The sequence below is a fragment of the Anopheles cruzii genome, chromosome 2 (assembly GCF_943734635.1).
Source record: "Anopheles cruzii chromosome 2, idAnoCruzAS_RS32_06, whole genome shotgun sequence".
Classification (NCBI taxonomy): domain Eukaryota; kingdom Metazoa; phylum Arthropoda; class Insecta; order Diptera; family Culicidae; genus Anopheles; species Anopheles cruzii.
The window spans coordinates 47,717,150-47,741,072 of NC_069144.1; the positions used below are offsets into that span (position 1 = coordinate 47,717,150).

Here is a 23,923-nt window from a genome sequence, read left to right on the forward strand (position 1 = left end):
GAGAAAAACACATTGTGCGTATTGTGGCTTCATTGTGACGCGATCGGATTATAAAAAGTATCCTATTTTACCCCCTTGGATCTAAGCTACCTCCACACCAATTTTCAGCCAAATCGGTTCAGTCGTTCTTGAGTTATAAAGAGAGGACCAATAACGCGGTACTCTTTTATATATATAGAAGATAATCCCAAAATCTCCAATGCTGACTTGGGGGAGATCCGCCAATTAGGGCGATTTCTGAAACTGGGAACAAGAAATTGATTCCCTTCTATCCGGTGACAAACATCGGCCCATGCACACACAGGACGACAACTTGGCAACAACAGCCCACGTGTGCTCATCGATTAAGTGCGCCCCCATATCGCAACACCACCCCCATGGCCACTATTCCCATGGAACCCACATGGCGGGACGTCTGATGTTGCGCTCGAGCAATCCCACTGGAAGGTTGGCTCTAATTAGGATGATTGAACTCATGAGGCGGGCGACCGACCCGATGGGACATCGTCGGGGATCAACTTTCGTGTGCCTCGCTGCACGTCCTGACGGACATCACAAAAATGTGACATAAAAGCAGGTCACACTCCGCTCACATCCATTCATTGCTGTGGCGGGCGGCTGAATTTATGGTATCTGTTTCTGTGGCTAAAAATATGCATCGGCGCATCCGGACCTGCGGAGACATTTGAGGCACCCGGCGAGGAGGCCGACCTGTCACTCTGACAGGCCACAGACATTACACACAGCGACACCGATTTCTTTCGTCATCGATTAACTGTACCATGGGCGCCATCGGTTGCTGCTGCTGCTGCTGCTGCTGCGTTTCCAATGGCAACGGGTCCAATCCAAGCACACCAACGGCAGAGGGGACCAACTTAATTTCTGTTCCATGTCGCGCACCGAACCGAACTCCAGTAATTAAACCCTAGCCTATAATGGATCACTTCGTCGAAGAGGTTGGTCAACGGGGGGAAAGGACTGCCTGGACACGGGCCGCCACGCTCGCAATCTCTCACTCTCAACGGAGGCGACAGATGACTTCAAGAGTTCCGATTTGGGCAGGGATGCAATTCTAACCACAACAGATGATTGGCAGCAGCCATATCTGATTCCGGGAACGGAACTCTCTTTTAATGCAAATACCTGTCTCCTCGTAGGACTGGCGTGTGTTCTCGATTAAAGTCGTACCGTGATTGACGTAAAGAGTTCTGCCATCGTCGTTGCCATCATCAACGGTGATCCGAGGAGGTGGTGCCTGTGTTTACCATAGCAACTCCGGCGAAGAGCACTGTCCCCCAGTGTCCACAGCAACTAATTGACCTGCACGCTCTCGTACTGTGGAGAATTGGGAAGAAATATGATTATTTTCGGCGCTGGACGTTGGCGCTGTGTTAGGCGTTTATTGTTTTTGTTTCTTTTCCCCCTATGCTTGATTGGAATGATTAGGGCAAACAAATGATCAGCTAATCTAAGGTATTTTCGTGGAAATGCCATGGAATTAGTCTTAGGTTACACCTATCCAGCAGTTTCCTAATTTTGGCACTACCGATCCCCGACCCAATTCGATTCCGCCCGAGCTCCTTCTAAGCCAAAAAAACGAAAGTTCAAGTTCCGCCCAGGGGGAGACATCGAGGAAACTAGGGGCTGTGCCAACAGCGAAGAAGGCGAAGCAAAACAGATCTCGGTCAAGTGACAACAACGACCGGCACTGGCGCCGTCGCCGCCGACAGACCAAATGACCCGGACCGAAATGATTTTAAAAGGATTATTTTTCCATTAAGTCCGGGCTCAAAATTGAATTCATTTTAATCAATGGAAACCCAGCGGTGTTCGGTCTCTCCAGGTCCAGGCGTCCTGGTCCTGGCATGATCCTACAGGGATGCGGCCGTCCCCCGATGTCGCCGGAGATTGACATGCTGTGCACGCATCCGCATCCGCATCGTCCGTATATTGTCGATGATTTTTCCGTTTCCGTTTCGTGCCTGGCCCGGTGCCCCGTTGCGTGTGTGTGTGTGAGCGGGATATCGGTTTGGCTTGGCTTGGTGGTGCCCTGATCGGGGACAAAAAAGCTGTGCTCGTCGCACTGTGCGAAAATGTGTCAATAATTATCGGGTCAAACCCGGGATTGGGTTTTGATACGACGCCACCGACAGCGGACCGGCCATTCGCTCTAATAAGGGGGGAATTTAAGGCGGTGGCTAAGCTAAGGAATATCGAAGGTTCTTCTTCGTCCCCTCCCAGTGCCCGTCCGCGGGGTAAGGCTCCCAATTAGGGTGCTACCGGCGGGCGGTATCGTACGGGATCGAACGCGGTGGCGCACCATGAAAAGCTCATTACGGATTGTCTAACTCGTAATTGAATGATTCTACATTTTTATTCCTTCGCTTATCTCATTAGAGGCACAAAATGGAGAAGAGAATTCTTCGACTTTCCTTCTGGAAACTTTTATTCATTTAACCTCAGGCACTCGGGGTTCCCTCCGGACTCCGGTGGAATTTGTTGGAAAACTTGGCAGTTTTAAACTTAAAACTGGCAAATGCAGAATAGAGCAGAATAGAGACACCCAACCGAAAAGGCCGCCAAATGACCGTCGAATTAATCATTTACACGCCACATCGGGCCGCTCCTGGACGACTCGGGGGAGGTCGCTTTTAGGTCCGCCATATTTTTAGTGTGTCTGCGTGCGTCAGCTGGCCGTGGCAGGCGATGCCGCTGCGAAAAGAAATATACCGCGCGAATTCTGCGGAAGGTTGCCGCGATGTCCACGCCAGCAGACGCGAGTTTCGGGAAATAAATAATAAGCACAGTGCAGTGCGCAGACCACATTTGCTTTCGGGACGCCCAATCTGTCCTCTGCTACGGGTGCATCGCAGCCATCGCAGGTAGCAGCTACGGCCCATGGCTCTAGTGTCTGGCGGTCAAAAAATATCGGTCGTCTGTGGTGCTCGCCCCAACGTACGTTTTCTATGGGTTGGTCCGTAGCACGGAGCGTCACATAATACACCCCGGCAGACACTCCAGTTAAAACGTGGTGCCTCCGGTGGAGCCAACCATTTTTAATCCTACTTAAAACATTCCTTCTTCCGTGGCTTTTACGTACCGCCTATCGTACGCGCGGTCGTCTGTCCCGCCTGTCTTGAAGGATTTCCCGGAGACGGTAGACAACTGGCACCACCATGCGCGCGCGACACTGACACACTTCCTTGGCGGACTTTCTGGCTGGCGAATTTTTAATCCGTAATGGGGCGCCCAGAATGCTCCTATAGAGAGAGGGAGTAAGGCTGAAGCAGCCGACGACACGCTCCCGTTCTAAACGGACTCAAAAAAGGTATTGAGCTGAAAGGAATTCCATCACATCACTCCATAGTCGACATTAATTCCGGTCGAAAACGTCGGAAATGACATTAAAAGAATTAATTAAAATAGAACAGAGCATTACTCAAGTCTCTTTACTGTGGAAGACTGGGCCTTCGAAGCTGGAGCTTCGTTAGAATCTTACTTAGAAGGGTTTTGAACTAAATGAACCCCGCCGGAGTTATGGATTCCGGACCCCCGATGTGTTGGTTTTCTAGGATTTATGCCCTAGGTCCGTATCGTGACAAAGTGCCATCATCACCTTGGAAACATTAGTGTCTTCAATAACGCCGAAGCCGACACCACCGACCCACGTCGGCCGGTCGAGGACAGGTGGAAAACGCCGTCGATAAGCCCAAGAGCGCGCCGGAAACAAATATTTTCGATTTTCGGTTGGATAATCGTCTCGCCGGAACCACCGGAACAAAGACAGAGAGAGCGAGAGAGACACGAACGACGGGGCTCCCTTCCGTGTCTAATGCCGATTCCGATTCCTGCTCCGATTGTCCGTTAGTATTAGTAGCGCACTGCCTTGTGTGTGTACCGTGCGCAGAATCGGTCAACACACCGACACAGACATGCATGTGGCCAACGCGAACAGAAAGGGGACTGCATTTTCCACCCTTCCCGGTTCCCGATTTTCCACACACTTTGGCACGCGCTCGCTAGTGTGTGTGTCGCGGGAGAAATGGAGAAAGTCGCGGCCGTGGTGTCGGGTGTTACGTTCACCCTTCGCGGGAAGCCCTTTTGGCTGCGGCGGCACCCTCAGTCAGTCAGTTGATGCTGTGACACCGTGGCAGGATAACGTGCATGTGCCGTGCCGGACCCTTCGTCGTCCGTCGAGTCAATGGCCGGTTGGGCCGTGAAGTAGTGAGTTTTGTGTGCCACATATCGATGTGCCGCAGGATAATCGTTGGCCAGAAAGGATAATGTGGCGTGGTGGGTATAGAAACTCCGACTTATTAGCCACCAACGCGCGTCGCGTACTGGCACACAGGACACTTCGGGTGGGGGCGGCGGCGGCGACGGCGGCGACGGAAGGATTACGCTCCGTGTGGCCGTCTGTGTTGGTGCGCGCCTCGGGTGTGTCATATTTCACCAGCGAGCTTCGTTCGCTCTCTCTCTCGCTCGATGTGATGGATTTGTGACGCGATGGGACGATGGGACACGGTTCTTAAAGTGTGCAGGAGTAGAGTTTTTGACCGAATTACACGACACGCCGTCAGAGAGGGGTGGTGTGATGGTGGCAACAGAATGCCGCCCGCTAAACGGTGAGTTGGTGTGTGTGTGTCCCATTATCCGATTGAATAATCCTTCACTGGAACAGAGAGGGTTTCCAATGGCTATCGCTCCGATTCCGAAAAATCCCACATCAGCTTCGGTAAACAAATCACAATCCGTGCACGATTCCCTTTCTGCTGGGGTCTTTAATTCGGGATCGAATGGAAACTTAACCTGCAATGAGTTGAATGAATTTTCTTTGAAAACACAAAGATACGGTGGGCTTTCTTTCTCCTCCAAGTGTCAGTGTGTGTGTGCCTCTTCCATAATCGGTTTCCGGTGGCCCCCAACGAAAGCTCCACAGACAAAATATGGGAAGAAAGAAAGGTTAAAAGGGGGTCACTATTTGTCTCTCACATACACTCCCCTGAAGCTGAAGCCCCTTTGGTGGACGATTGTTCACGTCCGGCGAACGACAAACCGTTTTCCCGCACGCCACGCACGCAACCTACTACCATTCGGCGAGGCGGCCTTCCGGCCTTGGCTTGTCCGGCACCGTAATCGTTCGTTTCCCGTCGTCGCGCGCCACACTTTTCCCGACCAGGGGGTTTCCGATACCCCCCCTTGGCGTTGAGCGTTGGGAAAATTGTGATAATTTCTACGCTTCCCTCGGTTCGCGGGTTTCTTTTATCTTTCCCGGTGGAGGATGAGTTCCGACAAACGAGAATGAAGTCCCAAGCGATCCTAAAAACTGCCTAAACCGTGTATCAAAATACTCAGCCATGTGTACCTTTCATTATCTGAGAAACACCTTGCCTCTGTTGGTCAATAAGTCAATACTGACGATAGCGGAATCACATCGGACCAGCGCGTCTCGCCGTCTGCTGCCCGTCCAAATGTGTACCGAAGGCGTCCGGTTGCGGTAAATTAGGATTAGTCACTATCGCTCCAGCCATGGCGACCACCGGGGCCTGGCATATGTCATGCTGATGTCCTCCAGGATGTTGCGGGGCTTTCGCAGTCGATACACACAGAGCAAAACCACCAACACACGTACCGATGTTTGGGAGCGATCAGCGAGAGACAGGTGTGTTCCCGTGAGGACTCGCGCGACTCAACAGGTTGATCGATGTGTGTGCCGATGACACGTTCCACCGCCATCCGGGCCGGAACTTTCCCCAGTTTGTATGCTGCGTACGAATCGGTTGAAATTTTTATCAACCGAACCGAAACTGGAACTCACATAAACACATCATCATCGGGGGACGATATGCTGTGAATGTCCATTCACCATCACCATTCGGGGGAAGTTTTTTGGGGGAAATTCTATATTCGATCGAACGTTAGGGTCCCCTTTTCTATGCCAATTATTACTTGTTGAATTTGCCAGCCAAATATTGTAGCGTGTTTCACGACAGCACAAAAAGGACTAAATTTACAGTTTAATCATAAAGCACTATTTTCTATTTAAATGCTAAAGTTGACGATTTGTTGGTCCATGACCTGTCCGGCCGGGTTCAAAAGATAGCACCTAAACGGTTACAAATCGCCAACCATCGTCTGATGGGCTTATGTTCAAGTACTTTCATTGTCCCCGGTGCATCCCAACGGACGGATGTAGCCTCCTTCCCCGTTCTGTGAACCGGAAGCGGAAGAACGGAAGTCGTGTGGCCCCGTTCGCCAACGCCGGCAACAGTCTAGAACACACACACAGAGAGCGAGTTATCTTCTGCACAATTGTAGGGGATTATTATCCCTTTCCCTGTCCCTACAGCAGCCAGCTCCCTACACCCTTCGAAACATCAACCACATTGCGCCATACGGCCGCGGGAGTCTTTCAGTCGGTCGTCGGTCGTCTTCTTCACCTTTCACCGGCGAGACACCTTGTCTCTGACTGACGCTAATCTTTCACCTGAAAGCGATGCAGAGGGGGTCCCTTAATGTGCGCCACACACACACAGGACCCGAGATGGACTGTGGAGAATAAAGGAAAAGGCCCACACAAACCACAGAAAAGTGCCACCGCCAGCCAGCCACATGCATTTTCAGCTTGTGTTCAAAGCGGCGCTACAATGGGCCAATAAGAGTGGTGGCCCGTAAAGAAAAGCCATTCGGTCGACCATAAAGACACCGGGGCGACCTAAGAAAATGCCGGCGTGGCACTTGCAAGATGCTACCGTCCGGAAAAGCCAGCCCCTTTAATGGATTCTGTTTGCGGACATTGTTTGAATTGGGAAAAAAGAAGGCGCTTTTCATCGCGTTTATCGGTTTTCGATATGTTTTTTCCATCCTCCCGGCGGGGGCGATGGAAAGGCTGAAAGATGAAACGAGCCACCAACAACGGGGACACATCACCTTCAATCAACACAAATCGGAATCGCGTAAGAAAAGTGGAAAAGCTGCTGCATCGGCGACACTTTCTCGTTGGTGTTGGTGTGTGTGCGCAGGCGTCCTGTTTCCGTTGCCATGGCAACGCAGCGCACTGATGCTGCTGATGGGGTGACGCCAACTTACACAGAGCAGAGAGACATCAGCATCATCGTGCTCTCTCGCTCTCGCCGGAAGGCTTTCACTGCACAATGGCACTCTGCGTTAGGTTTCTATTAATTTCTAACAACCGGAAGTGTGTTACGGTGACACTCCTCGTGTGAGATGAGCCCGCAAATCGAAGTAACACCTGCCGCGAAGCCTCCTCTGTCATCAATCGCCCGCGTTTATCTTTCTGTCGTTGCGACGGACGTTTTTCAGCCGTTCGGCGGATTGTTGAAAGATGAATAATCACATTAAGCCCCCGGCGATTGCTCTCCCGCTCACTCACACACTGACTCACTGTGCGGTGTCAGATTAGGCGAAATGAAATTAATGAACTGTGCCCCGGCACTGTCGACATCCGGCGGAAGATATCCTGCGACGGACGGGGTAGCTTAGCCGTCGTGGCCGTGTCTGGCCGGCGCACCGAAATCCAATAGAATAATAATAATGGCGTGCCATTTTTCAGCCAGGGTCGATAAATGATAATGAGGCACCACCGATCGGCTATCGGGGTTGGTGGAGAACATACCGAAGGTCCTGCCCTGGTCCTTCCCGGCAGCATCGTCCGTATCGATTTCTATCGAACGAACGCTAAGCGCCTTTCGCGTCGATTTATGGCCCCCCTCGCCGGGCCTGTCGCCGATGATGTGCTGGAACATATTTTAATGTAACGACTAATTTTCCACTTCGCTGAGACTCTCATCTGGAGGACAGCACACCACCGCACTTCACGGCTCACGGCTCACGACGATAAAGCGGACAGATTGTTTCGATTGTTGTCACTCTCTCGCTCACTCACTGAACTGGTAATGCGCAAATGTATCTCACGTTTTGCTTATCGCCAACACAAGGGGAGGCTAACAAAAAAAGGAACGTGACTACGATAACGCTTCGTGACTTACGTTGTGCCGCAGTGCCAGTGCCAAAAGAAGGACACCGCCTCATCGCGGCGCCATATTGATCTGTGCGCTCCAAATCGGTGATTGTCGGTCACATCACGGGCACAATAAAACTCGCCACTCCTGGAGGACAGCTTTTGCAGTCCCGTTTTTATCCACTAACCCATCCTCTCGGTCCGCGCCATGCGGAGTGGACAATAAACATTGATTTATGACCCTTTCGGATCTGCAATCCGTCGCTGTGTCGAGCGAATTTATGAGCCACAACACACTAACGGGTGTCTCTTTCTCTCTCTCGTTACAGGGGCGTCGTTAAGCGGAAGACCACCACCACCAACACGGTTGTTGGTGCCAGCAGCACCCGCCCGGGAAGCAGGAGGAGAACGTCGGCAGCAGCAGCAACACCTCCGAGATGGCGGCGCTGTCGCTGCGGATCAGCCTCGAAGGGGGCCGGGTGACGAAGACGATCCAGTTCGACCCGAACACGAGCGTGTTCGATGCGTGCCGCATCATTAAGGAGAAGTTCGCCGAGGCGGTGCAGGGCCAGGCGCAGGAGTTTGGCCTGTTCCTAGCGGACGATGACACGCGGCAGGGCGTGTGGCTGGAGCCGGCCCGCAACCTGGGCTACTACATGCTGCACAACCTGGACGTGCTCGAGTACCGGCAGAAGCACCGGACGCTGCGGGTCCGCATGCTGGACGGTGCGGTCAAGACGATCCTGGTCGACGACTCGCAGCCGGTCTCGCAGCTGATGGTGGTGATCTGCACGAAGATCGGCATCACCAACCACGAGGAGTACGGGCTGGTGCGCGAGGACACGGAGTCGCAGAACGAGAACCAGCCGGACAATCGGTCAGCGAACAGCACGACGACCGGTACGCTCACGCTGCGCCGCACCAAGACCCAGGAGCGGGAGCGCGACACGAAGATGGAGAGCCTGCGGAAGAAGCTGCGGACGGACGACGAGATCAATTGGGTCGACGTGGGCAAAACATTGCGCGAGCAGGGCATCGACGAACAGGAAACGGTGCTGCTGCGGCGCAAGTTCTTCTACTCGGACCAGAACATTGACTCGCGCGATCCGGTCCAGCTGAACCTGCTGTACGTGCAGGCGCGCGACGCCATCCTGGACGGGACGCACCCGGTTACGCAGGAGAAGGCGTGCGAGTTTGCCGGCATCCAGGTGCAGATCCAGTTCGGGGACCACAACGAGGCCAAGCACAAGGCCGGCTTCCTGGAGTAAGTGTAAACCAAGTGCCTCTTTGTGGACACCTTTGCCTAACCGTTCGCTTTCTCTTCCCCCACCGGACAGTTTGCGTGAGTTTCTGCCTTCGTCGTACGTGCGCACGAAGAACATCGAACGGAAGGTGTTTGCCGAGCACCGGAAGCACATCGGTCTGTCCGATCTGGACGCCAAGTATCGATACACGAAGACGGCCCGCGAACTGCCCACTTACGGCGTGACGTTTTTCCTCGTCAAGGAGAAGATGATGGGCAAGAACAAGCTGGTGCCGCGGCTGCTGGGCGTCACCAAGGACTCGGTGCTGCGGTTGGACGAGCTGACGAAGGAGATCCTCAAGTCGTGGCCCCTGACGACCGTGCGGCGGTGGGGCGCGTCGCCCAACACGTTCACGCTCGACTTTGGCGATTACGCCGACTCGTACTACTCGGTGCAGACGACGGAAGCGGAGCAGATCGTGCAGCTGATTGCCGGGTACATCGACATCATACTGAAGAAGAAGCAGGCGAAGGACCACTTTGGCATCGAGGGTGACGAGGGCTCGACCATGGTGGAGGAAAGCGTGGCCCCATCGAAGTGAGTCACCACCGGAAGCCCGTGTGCCCGTAAAATTTAACTGGCCATTCTGAACGACGATGTCTTTTCTTTTGTGCCTCCCGCTAACAGGGCCACGTTCCTGCAGCACGAGGAAACGAACAAATCCGGCAAGGTGGAAACCCATTCGATCGCCAAACCAGCCGTCATGCGCGGTAGCGACGGTAAGTGCGAGCAACCCGACGGCGGGAGTTGTGTGTCCGACACTCACCTCCTCGGTCCGTTTTAGGTTAGGTGTCCGTCTATTGTTATAGGAAGTTTTATGGTTTAGATTTTCTTTTCTAGTTTTTTGTCACTTTCTTTTATTATTTGAATTTTCTTTCTTTTTTCGGTTGTCCTGTTCGGATATCATTTGTGTGTTGTGTGAGTGAGCAGGTGAGCGACCGTACGGTACGGGCGAGATGCAATCGGTACAGTACGGTGCCATCGTCGGCCAGGTCAATCTGGCCCATCAACCACCAATGGTGAGCGTTCGCTTCTGTTTTCCCTTTAAGTCTCTAATTTCTATTAAACTACCTGCCTGGCCTACCACTAACCGAACTTATGCGTCATATGAATGGACAATAATTGAAAGCGCTAATCCCCTGAATTCAAATAGCAACGTCTTTTTCTCTCCCATTTCATTTCATGCTGCCCACCACGTTGCCCTCTAAATCCAAATTACTAACCAAATAACTGGAACCAACCTCTTCCACAGACGTAGGTGAATTACAATTTATGGTTTCGATCTTTCGATTCGTTTCGCCGCATCCAAGTAAACACTGCCAAGGAGCTCACACCAATAACTACTAACGCCCAAAAAGACACTCAAACACTCACACACTCAGTCACACAAAATGGCTTTTTTTACGAAGAAATCCCACTCCGTCCGATCCGGACTAATCGATTACCGTTCCGTTCTGGCCACAGTTACAGCAAACTCGGATCAGTTCGGTGCTGTCCGAGCCGCAACGTGCCCTGCTCGGTTACATCTCGGCCGGTCAGGATGCGATCAACCAGGCCGAGAAGGATCTGGAAACGAAGGTTCAGCTACCACCGCTCGGCACCGATCCGGGGTCACTGCAGTGGCGCGAAGAAACGCTCGACACCTCGAAGCAGACCGTCACGACGCACCTGGCCACGATGAATGCGGCCACGGCCCAGGTCGTGACGGCTTCGCAGCCGGACGAGATCGACCACGAGGCGGTCGGGGCGGCCGTGTCGCAGATCACCCAAAGCATTCCGGAGGTCACGAAGGAGGTACGGCTCATCGCTGCGCTCATGGATGACGATTGCACCGGCGACAAGCTGCTCGAGGCGACGCGCAAACTGTGCAACGCGTTCAGCGATCTGCTGAAGTCGGCCGAACCGGAAAGCAAGGAACCGCGCCAGAGTCTGCTGAATGCGGCGACGCGCGTCGGCGAAGCGAGCGGCCAGGTGCTGAGCACGATCGGTGAGGAGAGCGTCGAGAGCCGGGAACTGCACGACATGCTGCTCGGGTTGGCCAAAGCGGTCGCCAACACTACCGCGGCGCTCGTGCTGAAGGCCAAATCGATCGCCGCCGTCACGGAGGACGAAGCGACGCGCAACAAAGGTAAGCTCTTGCCGATGCCAAATGTCCCCGACGCGCCCCTCTTCATTGTTCACTTCTCTCCCCACCGTAGTGATTGGAGCCGCAAGTCAGTGTGCACTGGCCACCAGTCAGCTGGTCGCGTGTGCTCGTGTCGTGGCACCGACCATCCAGAGTGCCGCCTGCCGGGAGCAGCTCGAAGCCGCGGCCCGGGAAGTCGCGAAAGCGGTCGCTCACCTGGCGGAGGTGTGCAACGAAGCGACGGACAACCAGCAACTGCGCGGTGACCTGACGGCGGCGGCGAAGGATGTGTCCAGCTCGCTGGCGGATCTGCTCGAGCACATCAAGCTGAGCGCCCGGGAACGGGCTCGGCGCGGGGTGGAAACCGAGAACCCGGTCGATAATGTGCTCGTCGCGACGGACATTCTCGTGTCGTCGACCGACCCGCAGGAGATGATCCGTCAGGCGCAACAGCTTGGCCGTGCGACGGCCCTGCTCATCCAGAGCATTAAGGGTGAGGCCGAGGGTCAGCACGATTCGAGCATGCAGCGGAAGCTGCTCGAAGCGGCCAAACAGCTGGCCGACGCCACGGCTCGGATGGTGGAAGCGGCACGACTGTGTGCCGGCAATCCGCACGATTCCGGCCACCAAGAGTCCCTGCGGGCGGCCGCGGAAGAGCTGCGCGTCATTACGACGACGCGGGCCAACACGCCGGCCATCAAGCGACAGCTGATTGGGCGGTTGGAGCAGTGCGCGAAGCAGGCGGCATCGGCCGCCACGCAGTGCATTACGGCGGCCCAGAACTCGCTCGTCCACAGCACGGACGTGCCGGCCAAGGAGCTGCTCCTGCAGGACTGCCAGGCGGTCGCCGATCAGATCCCGCGGCTGGTGGCGGGTGTCAAGAGTACGCTGGCGCGGCCGGACGACCCGAACGCGCAGCTGGCGCTGATCGATGCGTCGGAAATGTTCCTCGAACCGGGCGCCCAGATGGCCGGATCGGCCCGCGAACTGCAGCCGACGGTGCAGGAGCAGGCGGCCGCCGCGCAGCTCGGTCGCTGTTCGGTCAACCTGACGCACGCCATCCACGACCTGCGGCTGGCGGCGCACCGGGCACGCGAAGCTTGCGGTGGCTCGGAACTGGATGCCGCCCTGGCCGCCGTTCACAATCTGCGCAGTGTGCTGAACGATACGCGGGTTGCGGCCCAGGAAGGTAGCCTGCGGCCACTGCCGGGTGAGACGGCCGAAGGATGCTTCAAGCAGCTGTCGGCGGCCTGTTCGGCGGCCGATTCGTCGATGTGGCAACTGGCAACGGCCGCCCAGCACGGCAACCGTACGTACGCTGGGGTGGCCGGTCGCGATATGGCCCTCGCACTCGGCGAGTACACCAAGAGCGTCCGGGGGGTGCTGGTGACGACCAAGAACCCGGCCGTCGTCGATTACGCCGACGAGGTGATCCTCGGGGCGATGCGCGTCATCGAGGAAGCCCAGCGCACGCTGCAGAACCTGGACAATCAGGAAGCGCTGCTGTTGGCGGTCAAGCGCACCAAACACTCGATCGGCCGCATGACCGAGTGTATGCCGGGTGTGCCCGAGATCAGCGAGGCGTTCGAAACGATCACCGATCTGCGGGCCGTGCTGGATGCGGGCGAATATCCGCCGTCTGATCGCCCGTACGGTACGCTCCAGAGCGAACTGAAGTCGGCCGCAGAGCAGCTGAACAATGCCGGTGGCCAGGTGGCCCACTCGTACGAGTCGTCCATCAAGCTGGCCAACAGCAGCCAGGAGTTTTGTCACGCGTACAAGGAACTGCTCACGGTGACGCTCGAGATGGCGGGGCAAACGGTGGAGGAGCGCGCCCGGGAAGACATCGTCGCGTCGCTGCGGGGCGTCTCGAACCAATCGGCCAGTCTGCTGGCGGCCGCCAAACATGTGGCCGGTGATCCGGCCCGACCGAACGCACGCCACGAGCTCGCGTCGGCCGCCCGGCTCGTCACCGAAAGCATCAACCGGTTGGTGGACGTGTGCACGCAGGCGGCCCCCGGTCAGAAGGAGTGCGACGGTGCGATCCGGTGCATCGAATCACTGCGCCCGCTGCTCGAATCGGCCCAGGAATCGCTCACCGACCAAGGGTACTTCGATTGCCTCGAGACGGTCATGGAAAAGTCGCGCACACTCGGCGACGGCATGACGGGGATCGCGAACAATGCGAAAAACTCGAAACCGGTCGAGTTTGGCCACTCGGTCGTGTCGGTGTCGGAATCGATCCGCGGCCTGATCGAATCGGCTGCCCAGGCTGCCTATCTGGTGGGGGTTTCGAACCCCACCAGCGTCGGCGGAAGGCCCGGGATCGTCGATCAGTCGCAGTACGCACGGGCCGCACAAGCGATCCGTCAGAGTTGCGACGTGCTGCGTACGCCATCGTCCTCCCAGCAGGAGGTCCTGTCGGCGGCCACCGTCATTGCGAAGCACACGTCCGCCCTCTGCAATGCGTGTCGCAATGCGAGCTCCACCACCACCAATCCGGTCGCGAAGCGTCACTTTGTGCAGGCCGCGAAAGAAGTGGCCAACTCGACGGCTGCGCTGGTGCGTGAAATTAAGACGCTCGACAAGGACTACAGTCCGGCGTCGAGGCAACGGTGTGCCGCGGCCACCGAACCACTGCTGGAGGCCGTCACGTCACTCTGTCAGTTTGCCTCGTCACCCGAGTTCATTTCGATTCCGGCACGCATCTCCGGCGAGGGCCGAAAAGCACAGGAACCGATCCTCGCCGCTGGCAGTGGCATCCTGGATGGGGCCGTGGACATGGTACGCACGGCCAAGGTGCTCGCGCTGACCCCGACGGATCCACCGGTCTGGCAGCAGCTGGCCACGCACAGTCGGAACGTGTCGGAGAGCATCAAGAAGCTGGCGTCCAGCATCCGCGAGAAGGCGCCCGGGCAGATGCAGTGCGATCAGGTGCTGGAGGTGCTGAAGGACTGCTCGCGCGAGCTGAACTCGGCCGCCCTGGCCGTCGGTGTCGATGGGTTGCCCCAGCGCAAGGACAGTAACCTGCAGGGCTTCACCAACCAGTCGCTGAACGCTGCCTCGGAGCTGATCGATCGGCTCGAGCCGGTCAAGTCGTCGGCGAAGAAGAACGCCGAAAGCCTCGGTCACGCGGTCAACCAGATCGCCAAACACATCGTGCCGCTGACGGGTGGCGTAATCGGGGCCTGTTCGCAGCTCGTACACTCGGGCCAGCAAACGGTGCTGATCAATCAGGTCAAATCCGTCGTCGAGTGCTGCGCGCAGCTGGTGCAGACGGCCAAGAGTGCCGGCGGCAATCCACGGGCCGCCCAATTGCACCCGGAACTGGACGAAGCGGTGGAGGCGACGCGCGAAGCGATCCAGGAACTGAACGCTACCGTCGAGCGTCTGTCGACCGAGAACGGAGTCGTCACGGGGCTGATGGAGCAAGTGTCCCGCTCGATGTCGCGCATCTCCGACAAGCGCCAATCGTTCCTGGGAGCGTCGCTCAACGACACGTACGTCGACTATCAGACGCGGATGGTGCAGAGTGCGAAGGAGATTGCTCGGTACGCGAACGAAATCAACGCCAAGGCGGCGATCGATCCGTCCAAGCTGGCCCAGCTGTGCGTGGAAATGACGCACCACTACACGCAGCTGGCACAGGATGCGATCGGGGCGTCCGCTCTGACCACCTCGCCCGATGTGGCGATCCGCATCCGCACGACGGTCCAGGATCTGGGCCGCTCGGTGAACGTGCTGATCCAATCGACGACCGGTATCCGGAAGGACGACAGCAGCGGACTGGTGGAGATATCGCGCGGTGCTCGCGACGTATCGGAGAAGGTGGCCCAAGTGCTGGCCGCCCTGCAGGCGGGTTCGCGGGGAACGCAGGCGTGCATTAACGCGTCGAGCACGGTTTCGGCGATCATCAGCGATCTCGACACGACGATCATGTTCGCGACGGCCGGCACACTGCACTCGGCCGACGAGGAGGGCCGCTTCTCGGACCATCGCGAGCACATCCTGAAGACGGCCAAGGCGCTCGTCGAGGACACCAAGATACTGGTGGCGGGTGCCGCCGGCACCCAGGATCAACTGGCGGCGGCCGCACAGAACGCAGTGACCACGATCTGTAAGCACGGTTAGGTGGGAAAGGGTCATAAACATTCATGCCAATTACCCTCTCTTTCTCTGCCGTAGTGCAACTGGCCGATGCGGTGAAACACGGGGCCGCGTCGCTCGGTTCCGGCCAGCCCGACTCGCAAGTGATGGTGATGAACGCGGTGAAAGATGTGGCCGCTGCACTCGGTGAGCTTATAAACGCTACTAAACTCGCCTCCGGCAAGCCCATTAACGATCCAGCTATGAATGATTTGAAAGATAGCGCTAAGGTATGTTCGTTTCGTTACGTTTCCGTATTCTGTTTATCCTCACCCAGCCTGCCTGCCCAGTTCCCACCTACCACCACCTACACACCTTCCTTTCTCCCACCCCGCAGTAACCTCCCTAATGTTAATCAAATGTGTCCTGCCGTGTGAATATCTCAATGCTATGTGATTGGTTTTGCGCCGTGTGTGTTAATTGTGATTAACACTGTGAAAAGCGCACGTTTGCGGGCTGATAACCGGGATCCCTGATCACCGGGCTGTACTGTACATATATATATTTTGCAAATTGCACAGCCACACACACTAAAACTTATCCCTCGCCTGGGGCCCCTAAAAAGATTGCTCGCCTTCCGTCGAAATATATACACGCTCTCTAAACACCTTATGATTGTGCTTTTGCGCGCCTCTACGCCTCTAATGACTAAACAATGGCCACACTGACCTCAATTACCACGATGCCGCCATACACACGCAAACACACAAACACACTGAGTGTCCTAATCGAACGTCAACCAACCCAGCGGAGCGATTTGAACAATTTGAAAGATGATCTAAACTAGAGACTCCCGATTACAATCCGAAAGGACCAAAAGTACCAAGCAATATTGCCGTGTTATTATTATCATATTATTAGCATAATCAAAATGATGTCCTGCAGTCAGCGAATAGTGGAAGCGCTTCTCTCTCTCTCTCTCTCTGTCTCTGTCTCTGTGATTTTTGGGGTGGTTTGTACTTTTGTTGACGATGCTGAACGAGGCCGCTGTTTTACCATAATAATAAATCTCCTTGTGGTGACATTATTTTAAATTAGGAGAATATTATTTTCGTTTACTGCAACTTTGAAATGGAAAGTTTTATTGTTCAAAGCTCTGATGTTTTCCTTAAAGCTTACTTTGATCCCATTTATTTGACAACCCTAGCCGGGCCGACAGTGCCTCCAGCGGTTCCTAAGGCAACCATTCAAGCCTGTCGTTGGTTGCTTCTCGGTTCGGTTAGACACGATTTCCGGTGATGCTGCTGGATGGATGAGGATCGATGGTTCTTGTGGTGATTGTTGCCTATCTGTCTCTCTGCATGATGCTGCGGCCCTTCGACTTTCTCTACACTCTACTACCTCTTTTCTTTCTCTCTGTTCTGTCGTTTCGTACCGTGGAGGAATGCTTTTGGATGACCCGCTTGAATGGAAAAAGGGCAAGGAGTGAATGCAGAATGAGTTGTGTGTGGTTGTCTTGTCTTGTATCTCGCGTTGCTCGTATCATCTTTATCGCAACACACTAATCGACATGCTGAACGGGGCGAATGGGGGTTCCGTCTGTTTGTGTGGTCACAGGTTGGCCGGTTCCGTAACCCTGCATGGTAGTAGATGGCTTGTGGGTGCACCCCCCTTTACTCTTGCCCACCGTCGTCGTAGTCGTCGTCGTCGTCGTCGTCGTCGTCGTTTGTAACCTAACAGCACACCTCGTTGGCCCTGTTTTTTGGATCTCTCTATCTCACCGGAACCGTATCCGGTAACCATTGTGTTGTATTGGTGTAGTAGTAATTGTATTGGTGGTCCGAACAGTTCCAATAGAACGGGTTCCCTCTTCTTAAACACACAAACACCGATTAACCCCGAACGGTTCTTGCACGAGCGATGGTTAAAGGGTTGTGGGTCGCACAGTAGTTCGTCGGTTTGTGGAAGGTGACGCCGCTTCCCTGTTCCTTTGCCAAGATTCCCGACTCTACCGAACACACACTGTCCTGGCCGCCGTCAGCTCGTGATCGTTCCGTTCCGTTCCTTCCACAGATGATACGCGAACTGTGCCTTACCGAGACCGAGCCCCGCTCGGGCGTGCTGGCCGGCTACCGTCCGTTCGGACGCCAGCAATACATTTACACTGCACCGGCCACCGGGCCAGAGCCACAACACAGCCATCGCACCGCCACCTCCTAACAACCACACCTTCTCTGCCAATGCTTTCATCGTTGTCGTCTGAGTATGATCGTGATTGTCGTAGTTAGTGCACCACCACCAGCACTCGATCGCGATCGGTGCCGCCTCGATCCTTTTATCCCGCCTGCCTGCCTGCCTGTGCGACATATGATCTTCCTCGAGTCCGAGCCCGAACCTTTTCCCGTAGTGCGTGTCAAGTGCACCACCTTCTATCCCTCTTCTCTCTCTCTCTCTATCTGTGTCTTCTTCTCTTCATGCACCGACACGATCATCTCCAAAAAACCTGCTATCGCGGCCCCGGAAACACAGAGGGCTGCCGCTTGGTGGCTTAGCGATCACGAGGAGGAACTGCTTCACCTACTGTCCACCGTGCCGACCCTGTTCGACGGAGCGTTCTAATCACCTGCGTGCCATAGCTGTCCGCTCAGTGTCCATTTTAATATATCCCTACACACATTAGCCTGTAAGCGTTGGCGTTGTCGAATCACTGTCTCGATGTTTGAGAGCCCCAAATAAACCCAACAAGCCAAACCACCAACCCTGTGTCCACCGTTTGCCGTTTGCCTGTCCATTGCCCTGTTCCCCCAAAATGCCTTATGTTGTGTTCAGCTCACTGTGCCGAGGATCGCACTTGGGGTTTAGAAGCACACCCAGGGGATAACGAAAGAACCGGAACCGGAACCGGATCGCAATGTGTGCGATCGCTATGAGAGGATTGAGAGAAGCCCAACAGAGAAAGCAAAACAGAGAGTAAAAAAACACGCGAACTGTAGGTACACATCATTTTGATTATGCTCCCGCGGCCATGGTCCTTCAAGGGACCCATTAAAAATAAACTGTTCCTTAATCGCTTTGGAGAAATGAAATATTTTGGAGAATATTCACTTCACTTCACTTATCGACTCAAAGTCTCCGCGGCACTATTGACCAAAATATTTCACCCTCTTCCGCTTAGTTTTACCCACGGAGAACCTAACCCACCAGAGCCTCCCCGTGTCTTGTGTGTGTGTCTGTTAACTCTCTCGAATGGACCTCGTAAGCCCTTTAAATTTAATGCCAATTCCCCCCGTTTCTACTTCAGGTCATGGTGATGAATGTCACCTCGTTGCTTAAAACCGTGAAGGCGGTCGAAGATGAACACACGCGCGGCACGCGCGCCATGGAAGCGACGGTGGACGCCATCTCGCAGGAGCTGCGCGCGATGCAGTTCGCGCCGGAGATGCTGCGCTCGAGCATGCAGCAGCTGTCGAAGCCGGAGGATCTGATCAGCGTCACCAAGCACGTGACGGCGGCCACGGCCAAAGCGGTGGCGGCCGGCACGTCCAACCTGCAGGCGGACATTGCGGCGGCCGCCAACCTGGGGCGCAAAACCATCTCCGATATGCTGATCGTGTGCCGATCGGTCGCGTGGTCGTGTGCGGAAACGCAGGAACTGCGCCAGCGTACGCTCGACGCCGGGTCGGCCGTGGCCATCGCGTACCGCGATCTGCTGGAAGGCATCCTGAACCACTGTACGGCCGACGAGCGGATGCATCTGTCGCGGCGCGTGGCCATGTGCGTGACCGATCTGGTCGGTATGGCGCAGCTGCTGAAGGGCTCCGACTGGGTCGATCCGGACGATCCGACGGTGATCGCGGAGAACGAGCTGCTGGGAGCGGCCGCATCGATCGAGGCCGCTGCCAAGAAGTTGGCCAACCTGCGCCCGCGCCGGCACGAAGTGAAGGTAGGTTACCGAGAGCGAAAGGCCGCGATGGCCGCGGTTTACGGTGAAGGTTCTTCTTTGTATGACGGTCCCTGTTTAGTGTGCTGATGGTGATATTTTGGTGCTGGTGATATATAGTGTGTGGTTAGCGAAGATGATTTCGGTAAGATATGTTTGATATTCTTGGTTGTTAAGATTTCAATTATCACCCAGGAATCAAACATATTATTACTGTGACCATCGTGGTTCATCGGAAGCGGAAAATGTTGATCGGAAGGCGCCAAAAAGCGGTGCAAAATGTGACGCCTGTGACGCCGTCTTGATTCAGTTAAATTTTCAATTCCAATTCTGTTTCGATTATTTTCCGCTCAGTTTTCATTATTTTATTCGGTTACATCCTTTGTTTGTTCCTTTTTCTATGTTACTGTGCCGTTATTATGTTTTTACTATTATAACTTCATGTTTTTATTCAAATTTTAATCCCCCATCTCTCTATTCCCGGCGCTTTCTGTTTTAGGAAGCGGATGAAAATCTAAACTTCGACGAGATGATTCTCGAAGCGGCCCGCAGCATTATGGCGGCCTCGTCCTCGTTGGTGCGTGCCGCAAACGCGGCCCAGCGCGAGCTGATCGATCAGGGGAAGGTGGCGAAACGGCCACTCACCTCGTCGGACGATGGCCAGTGGTCGGAGGGTCTGATTTCGGCCGCCCGGCTGGTCGCAGCCGCCACGCACAGTCTCGTCGAGGCGGCCCAGAACCTGGTGCAGGGCGTTGGCACCGAGGAGATGCTCATCTCGTCCGCCAAACAGGTGGCCAGCTCGACGGCCCAGCTGCTGATCGCGTGCAAGGTCAAATCGGATCCGAACTCGGAAACGGGCCGGCGCCTGCAGGCGGCCGGCAACGCGGTCATCAAGTCCACCGACAAACTGGTGCAGGCCGCCCAGCAGGCGATCGAGGGCGAGGAGGAGCACACGCTCCGGTTGAACCGCAACATGGTGGACGGGATGGCGCAGGAGATTAACGCCCGGTCCGAGATTCTGATGCGCGAGCGGCAGCTGGAGGAAGCGAAGAACAAGCTGATCGCCATCCGGCACCTCAAGTATCGCCAGAAGCTGACCGGCGGCGGGTTTACGACGGACGAAAGTGACGAAGGGGGCCCCGCGCCACCACCGTTCACGGGGTACGCCATGTCGACGTCACCGAAGCCACCGCACACGCTACCGAAACCGGGCACCTACTCGCCATCGATGGTCGGAGGAGGAGGCGCACCGGCGGCGGCAAGCACGTTGCCCCGTCAACCGCCAACCAGTGGCGGGTCCCCAACGAGCCCTGCCTTTCATCGGCCCGGTTCCGCGGGCGGCGGCGGCGGCGGGAACCAGCTGCTGACGGCAAATGCCGTCCCAAAACCCTACCAATCGGACACAATCAAATCGCCGTCGGCCCTGGTGTCACCGTCGATGCTGAACCGCACGTACGACATGACGCGGGTCGAAAACTCGAACCTGAGTGCGTCCAAGTTCAACCGCACCCAGTTCGATGCCGCCGTCCAGGATCTGCAGCACAAGGTGCAACCGCTCAGCACGTTCCGCTCGTCACCGCCGACGCATCAAACGAACGGTGGCCCGACGATGATGGTGCCCCAAACGTACGAAGGATTCACAACCAGGTGAGCCAGGCGCAGAGACGGGGGCAAGGGTTTTTCACATGCCATCCACACGGACAGGAGCAGATACGAGGGCGGACCGAAGCCATCGCGAAGCGTTGCCGGGCGCTCTTTCGCCATTAATCTCCTTGTCTTACTCTGTCTGGCTGTGACTAGCTTCACTTTGATCCATCTCACTATCTGTCCAGAACTCACATTTCTACGTAGAACCTAAACGTGTACCCACAACGTGTAGTTCCCAACAACACTAAACCTGCATGTGGTGGCGGAGATCGGAACGTATGGTGATGGGAAACAGAACTCTGTTGCACGTAGTCTCTGGTTTTGTACCAGTTTTCAGCTCTATGTCTTATTGTTGCCCGAAAAACTGTCCCCTCCGTCGAATGTTGCACACGAAAATCATAATCGCAACCCTTAACGCCCTAACGAAATGTTTTTTGTTTCTCTTTTTTCTCTCTCTCTCTCTTTTGGTCCCGCGTGTAACAGATACGAAACCCGTGTCTTCCCGAATGCCATTACTAATAGCCCGCAACAACAACCCGCCAATCCGCTAACCACTGTGGAGCAGAAGTTTGCCAAACTAAACCTAGAAAACCACGACCTGCAGCAGCAGCAACGGTATCAGCAGCAGCAGCAGCAGCAGCAATCGCAAGCCCGCACCTTCCATAACACTGGCCTTAGTCCGGGAACTACTGCTGCAGCACCTACTAGCCCGATTAATCCTGCCGCTGCTTCCGCCGCTGCCAGCTCACCGCTACACCATCAGCAGTTCCATCAACAGCAGCAACAGCAGCATCATCAGTCGCAACAGCAACACTTTCTTCGCACACCACCGAGCACCACCACCGGCTCGGTTCCGTCGTCCTCCGTACAGATTAAAAATGGTACCGTTAGTCTCTTTGACAGTGGCGCCACCGATGCGCTAAACACCGTCAGCAGCAGCAGTGCCACGCACGCCACCAGCAGCAGCCAGGCGATGATGCAACAGCAGATTGTGCAGACCAAAAAGATCCAAATGACCACCACCTCGTCGTCGTCGTCATCCTCGACGGTGATGAAGTCCGCGGGCACCGGTGGCGGAACGGAGTGGAAGTAGAGAAGCGGTGGCTTCCACCGTGGCCGCTTTCGTAGCGCGCAGGGCGCGCGCGTGTGTGAATTTTCGCCAACTAATTATTAGCCGATCAACCATAAAACCAACAAAAACACTAACGTGTCTTACTCTATATACTACTTCGAATTCGAATGCGACGATTCTTGTTGTTGAGTTTGTATTTGTTACTGAGTAGAGAGTGTGTGTGTGTGTGTGTGTAAACTGTAGTTGTGTATACCGTTTTAATCCCCGATTGTTCCCGCGGGAGCCGCGGGAGCCCCTTTCGGATACAAGTGTTACAAGTGCCTAAAAGCAACGGAAACGGAATATTGCAGAGGATTCAGAGCCCCCCTCACGCGCTAGCTTGTACTAAAAATGCCCAAAAACACGATGGTGCCGAAATCGGCAAAAAACGGAAAACAATATTTTATAGTGACGAATCGGCGCGCAGATTGTTATTAATTTTTACAAACTCACAACCAACTCTTTATAAAACCCACAAAGTGCCAGGTTTGTTGAAAATGAAGCTCTCAACTCACAGCAGGCTACTGCGATGGGGACAGAGGGAGAGAGAGATGCTTTTTTGGCTGAGCAAAGTGCAATTTAAGGTTATATATGCCAAAAAAAAAAGAAAACCGTTCAAAAATCCTCACGGAACGCACCGGAAATGGTGCGAGGCGCCGCCCTTCTTACCGGGGCCTTCAGTTCAGCTTAGCTCACGGCGGCCTTTCAGCTCCCTTTTAGTGCGTGTTTTATAAAACGAAATAGCTACAGCCGCGCAGGTATTTGTATCCGTTTGTTTTATGGTAAAGGAAAAGTAGGAGTTATTAACACAAAATTGTCTCTCGACGACGACGTGCCTCGACGGAACAGTACAGAATGCCTTTAATACGAGCCAGGTTTAATTCGTTTCAAACATTAACAAGCCATGCAGCGCACTAGCGATGCTCTCGATATGCCAACGTTTGCCAAAATCAACTTTGCCTTACAAATTAACGCACAATAACACACCGCACACTAGGATCGCTGCGGAACTGCGGCGGCGGCGAATGACGGCGAGTGGTGTCGAAAGCGCACAAGCCGAGCGATAAGAGCAGAGCAACTTTGTCATAAGTGCCATTTACTTTTTGTCCACTTTTAAAGCGAGCAGCAGAGAGTAGAGAGTGCGGAAGCGTGCAACAAAATAGACTAAAACAAGATTTGGACGAGGAAAATGTGTAAAATCGAGCGAACAGCGCAAGAAGAGAAGAAGAAAAACAAACAAATCAAAAGGACACACGGTTATACTAAACAAACACTTAACTAGAAAGCCTAGCAAATGATTAGGACCCAGACACCCGATGCCGAAGCCCTCCGGACACGTGTCCGGGTGTCTGACGTAACGTACTTTAGTCATTTAGTAACGACGAACACGGGGTGGAGTATTTTTTTAGTCGTAACAACAGAGAAAGAGAGTTTATTTTTTAAATTTGTTTTAGTATTTTGAGAAACGTGTTTTTTGCTAATGAAAATGATGCTTATTTTGTTTCGTGCGACGACGGAAAGGAAAGGAGTTCTCACTCCGTTAGTTTGCTCCGCGTGTGTGTGTGGTTTCTGTCGTCTTTCGGAATCGGCGAACCGCGGTCCTCGATCGGGCGCGCGAAGACTACGCGTTTCGAGGATCGCTGCCGCCCGAAAGGGGAGCGCATGTGCAGCGAATGTGTGGAGTGAAACTTGACGATGAAATAAATAAAGAAAATTTTAATTTAACACC

General features: G+C 54.8%; 1 protein-coding gene across 1 annotated transcript; it reads left to right on the top strand.

Annotated features, from left to right (window-relative positions):
* Positions 1-8,418: 8,418 nt before the first annotated feature.
* LOC128268740 (talin-2) lies at positions 8,419-23,915 on the top strand. Its single transcript, XM_053005934.1, has 10 exons — positions 8,419-9,245; positions 9,319-9,822; positions 9,913-10,004; positions 10,216-10,304; positions 10,750-11,413; positions 11,484-15,527; positions 15,596-15,786; positions 18,798-19,439; positions 19,936-21,083; positions 21,567-23,915. The coding sequence occupies exons 1-10, from the start codon at positions 8,419-8,421 to the stop codon at positions 22,174-22,176; spliced, it is 8,811 nt and encodes a 2,936-aa protein (XP_052861894.1). The 3' UTR covers positions 22,177-23,915.
* Positions 23,916-23,923: the final 8 nt, after the last annotated feature.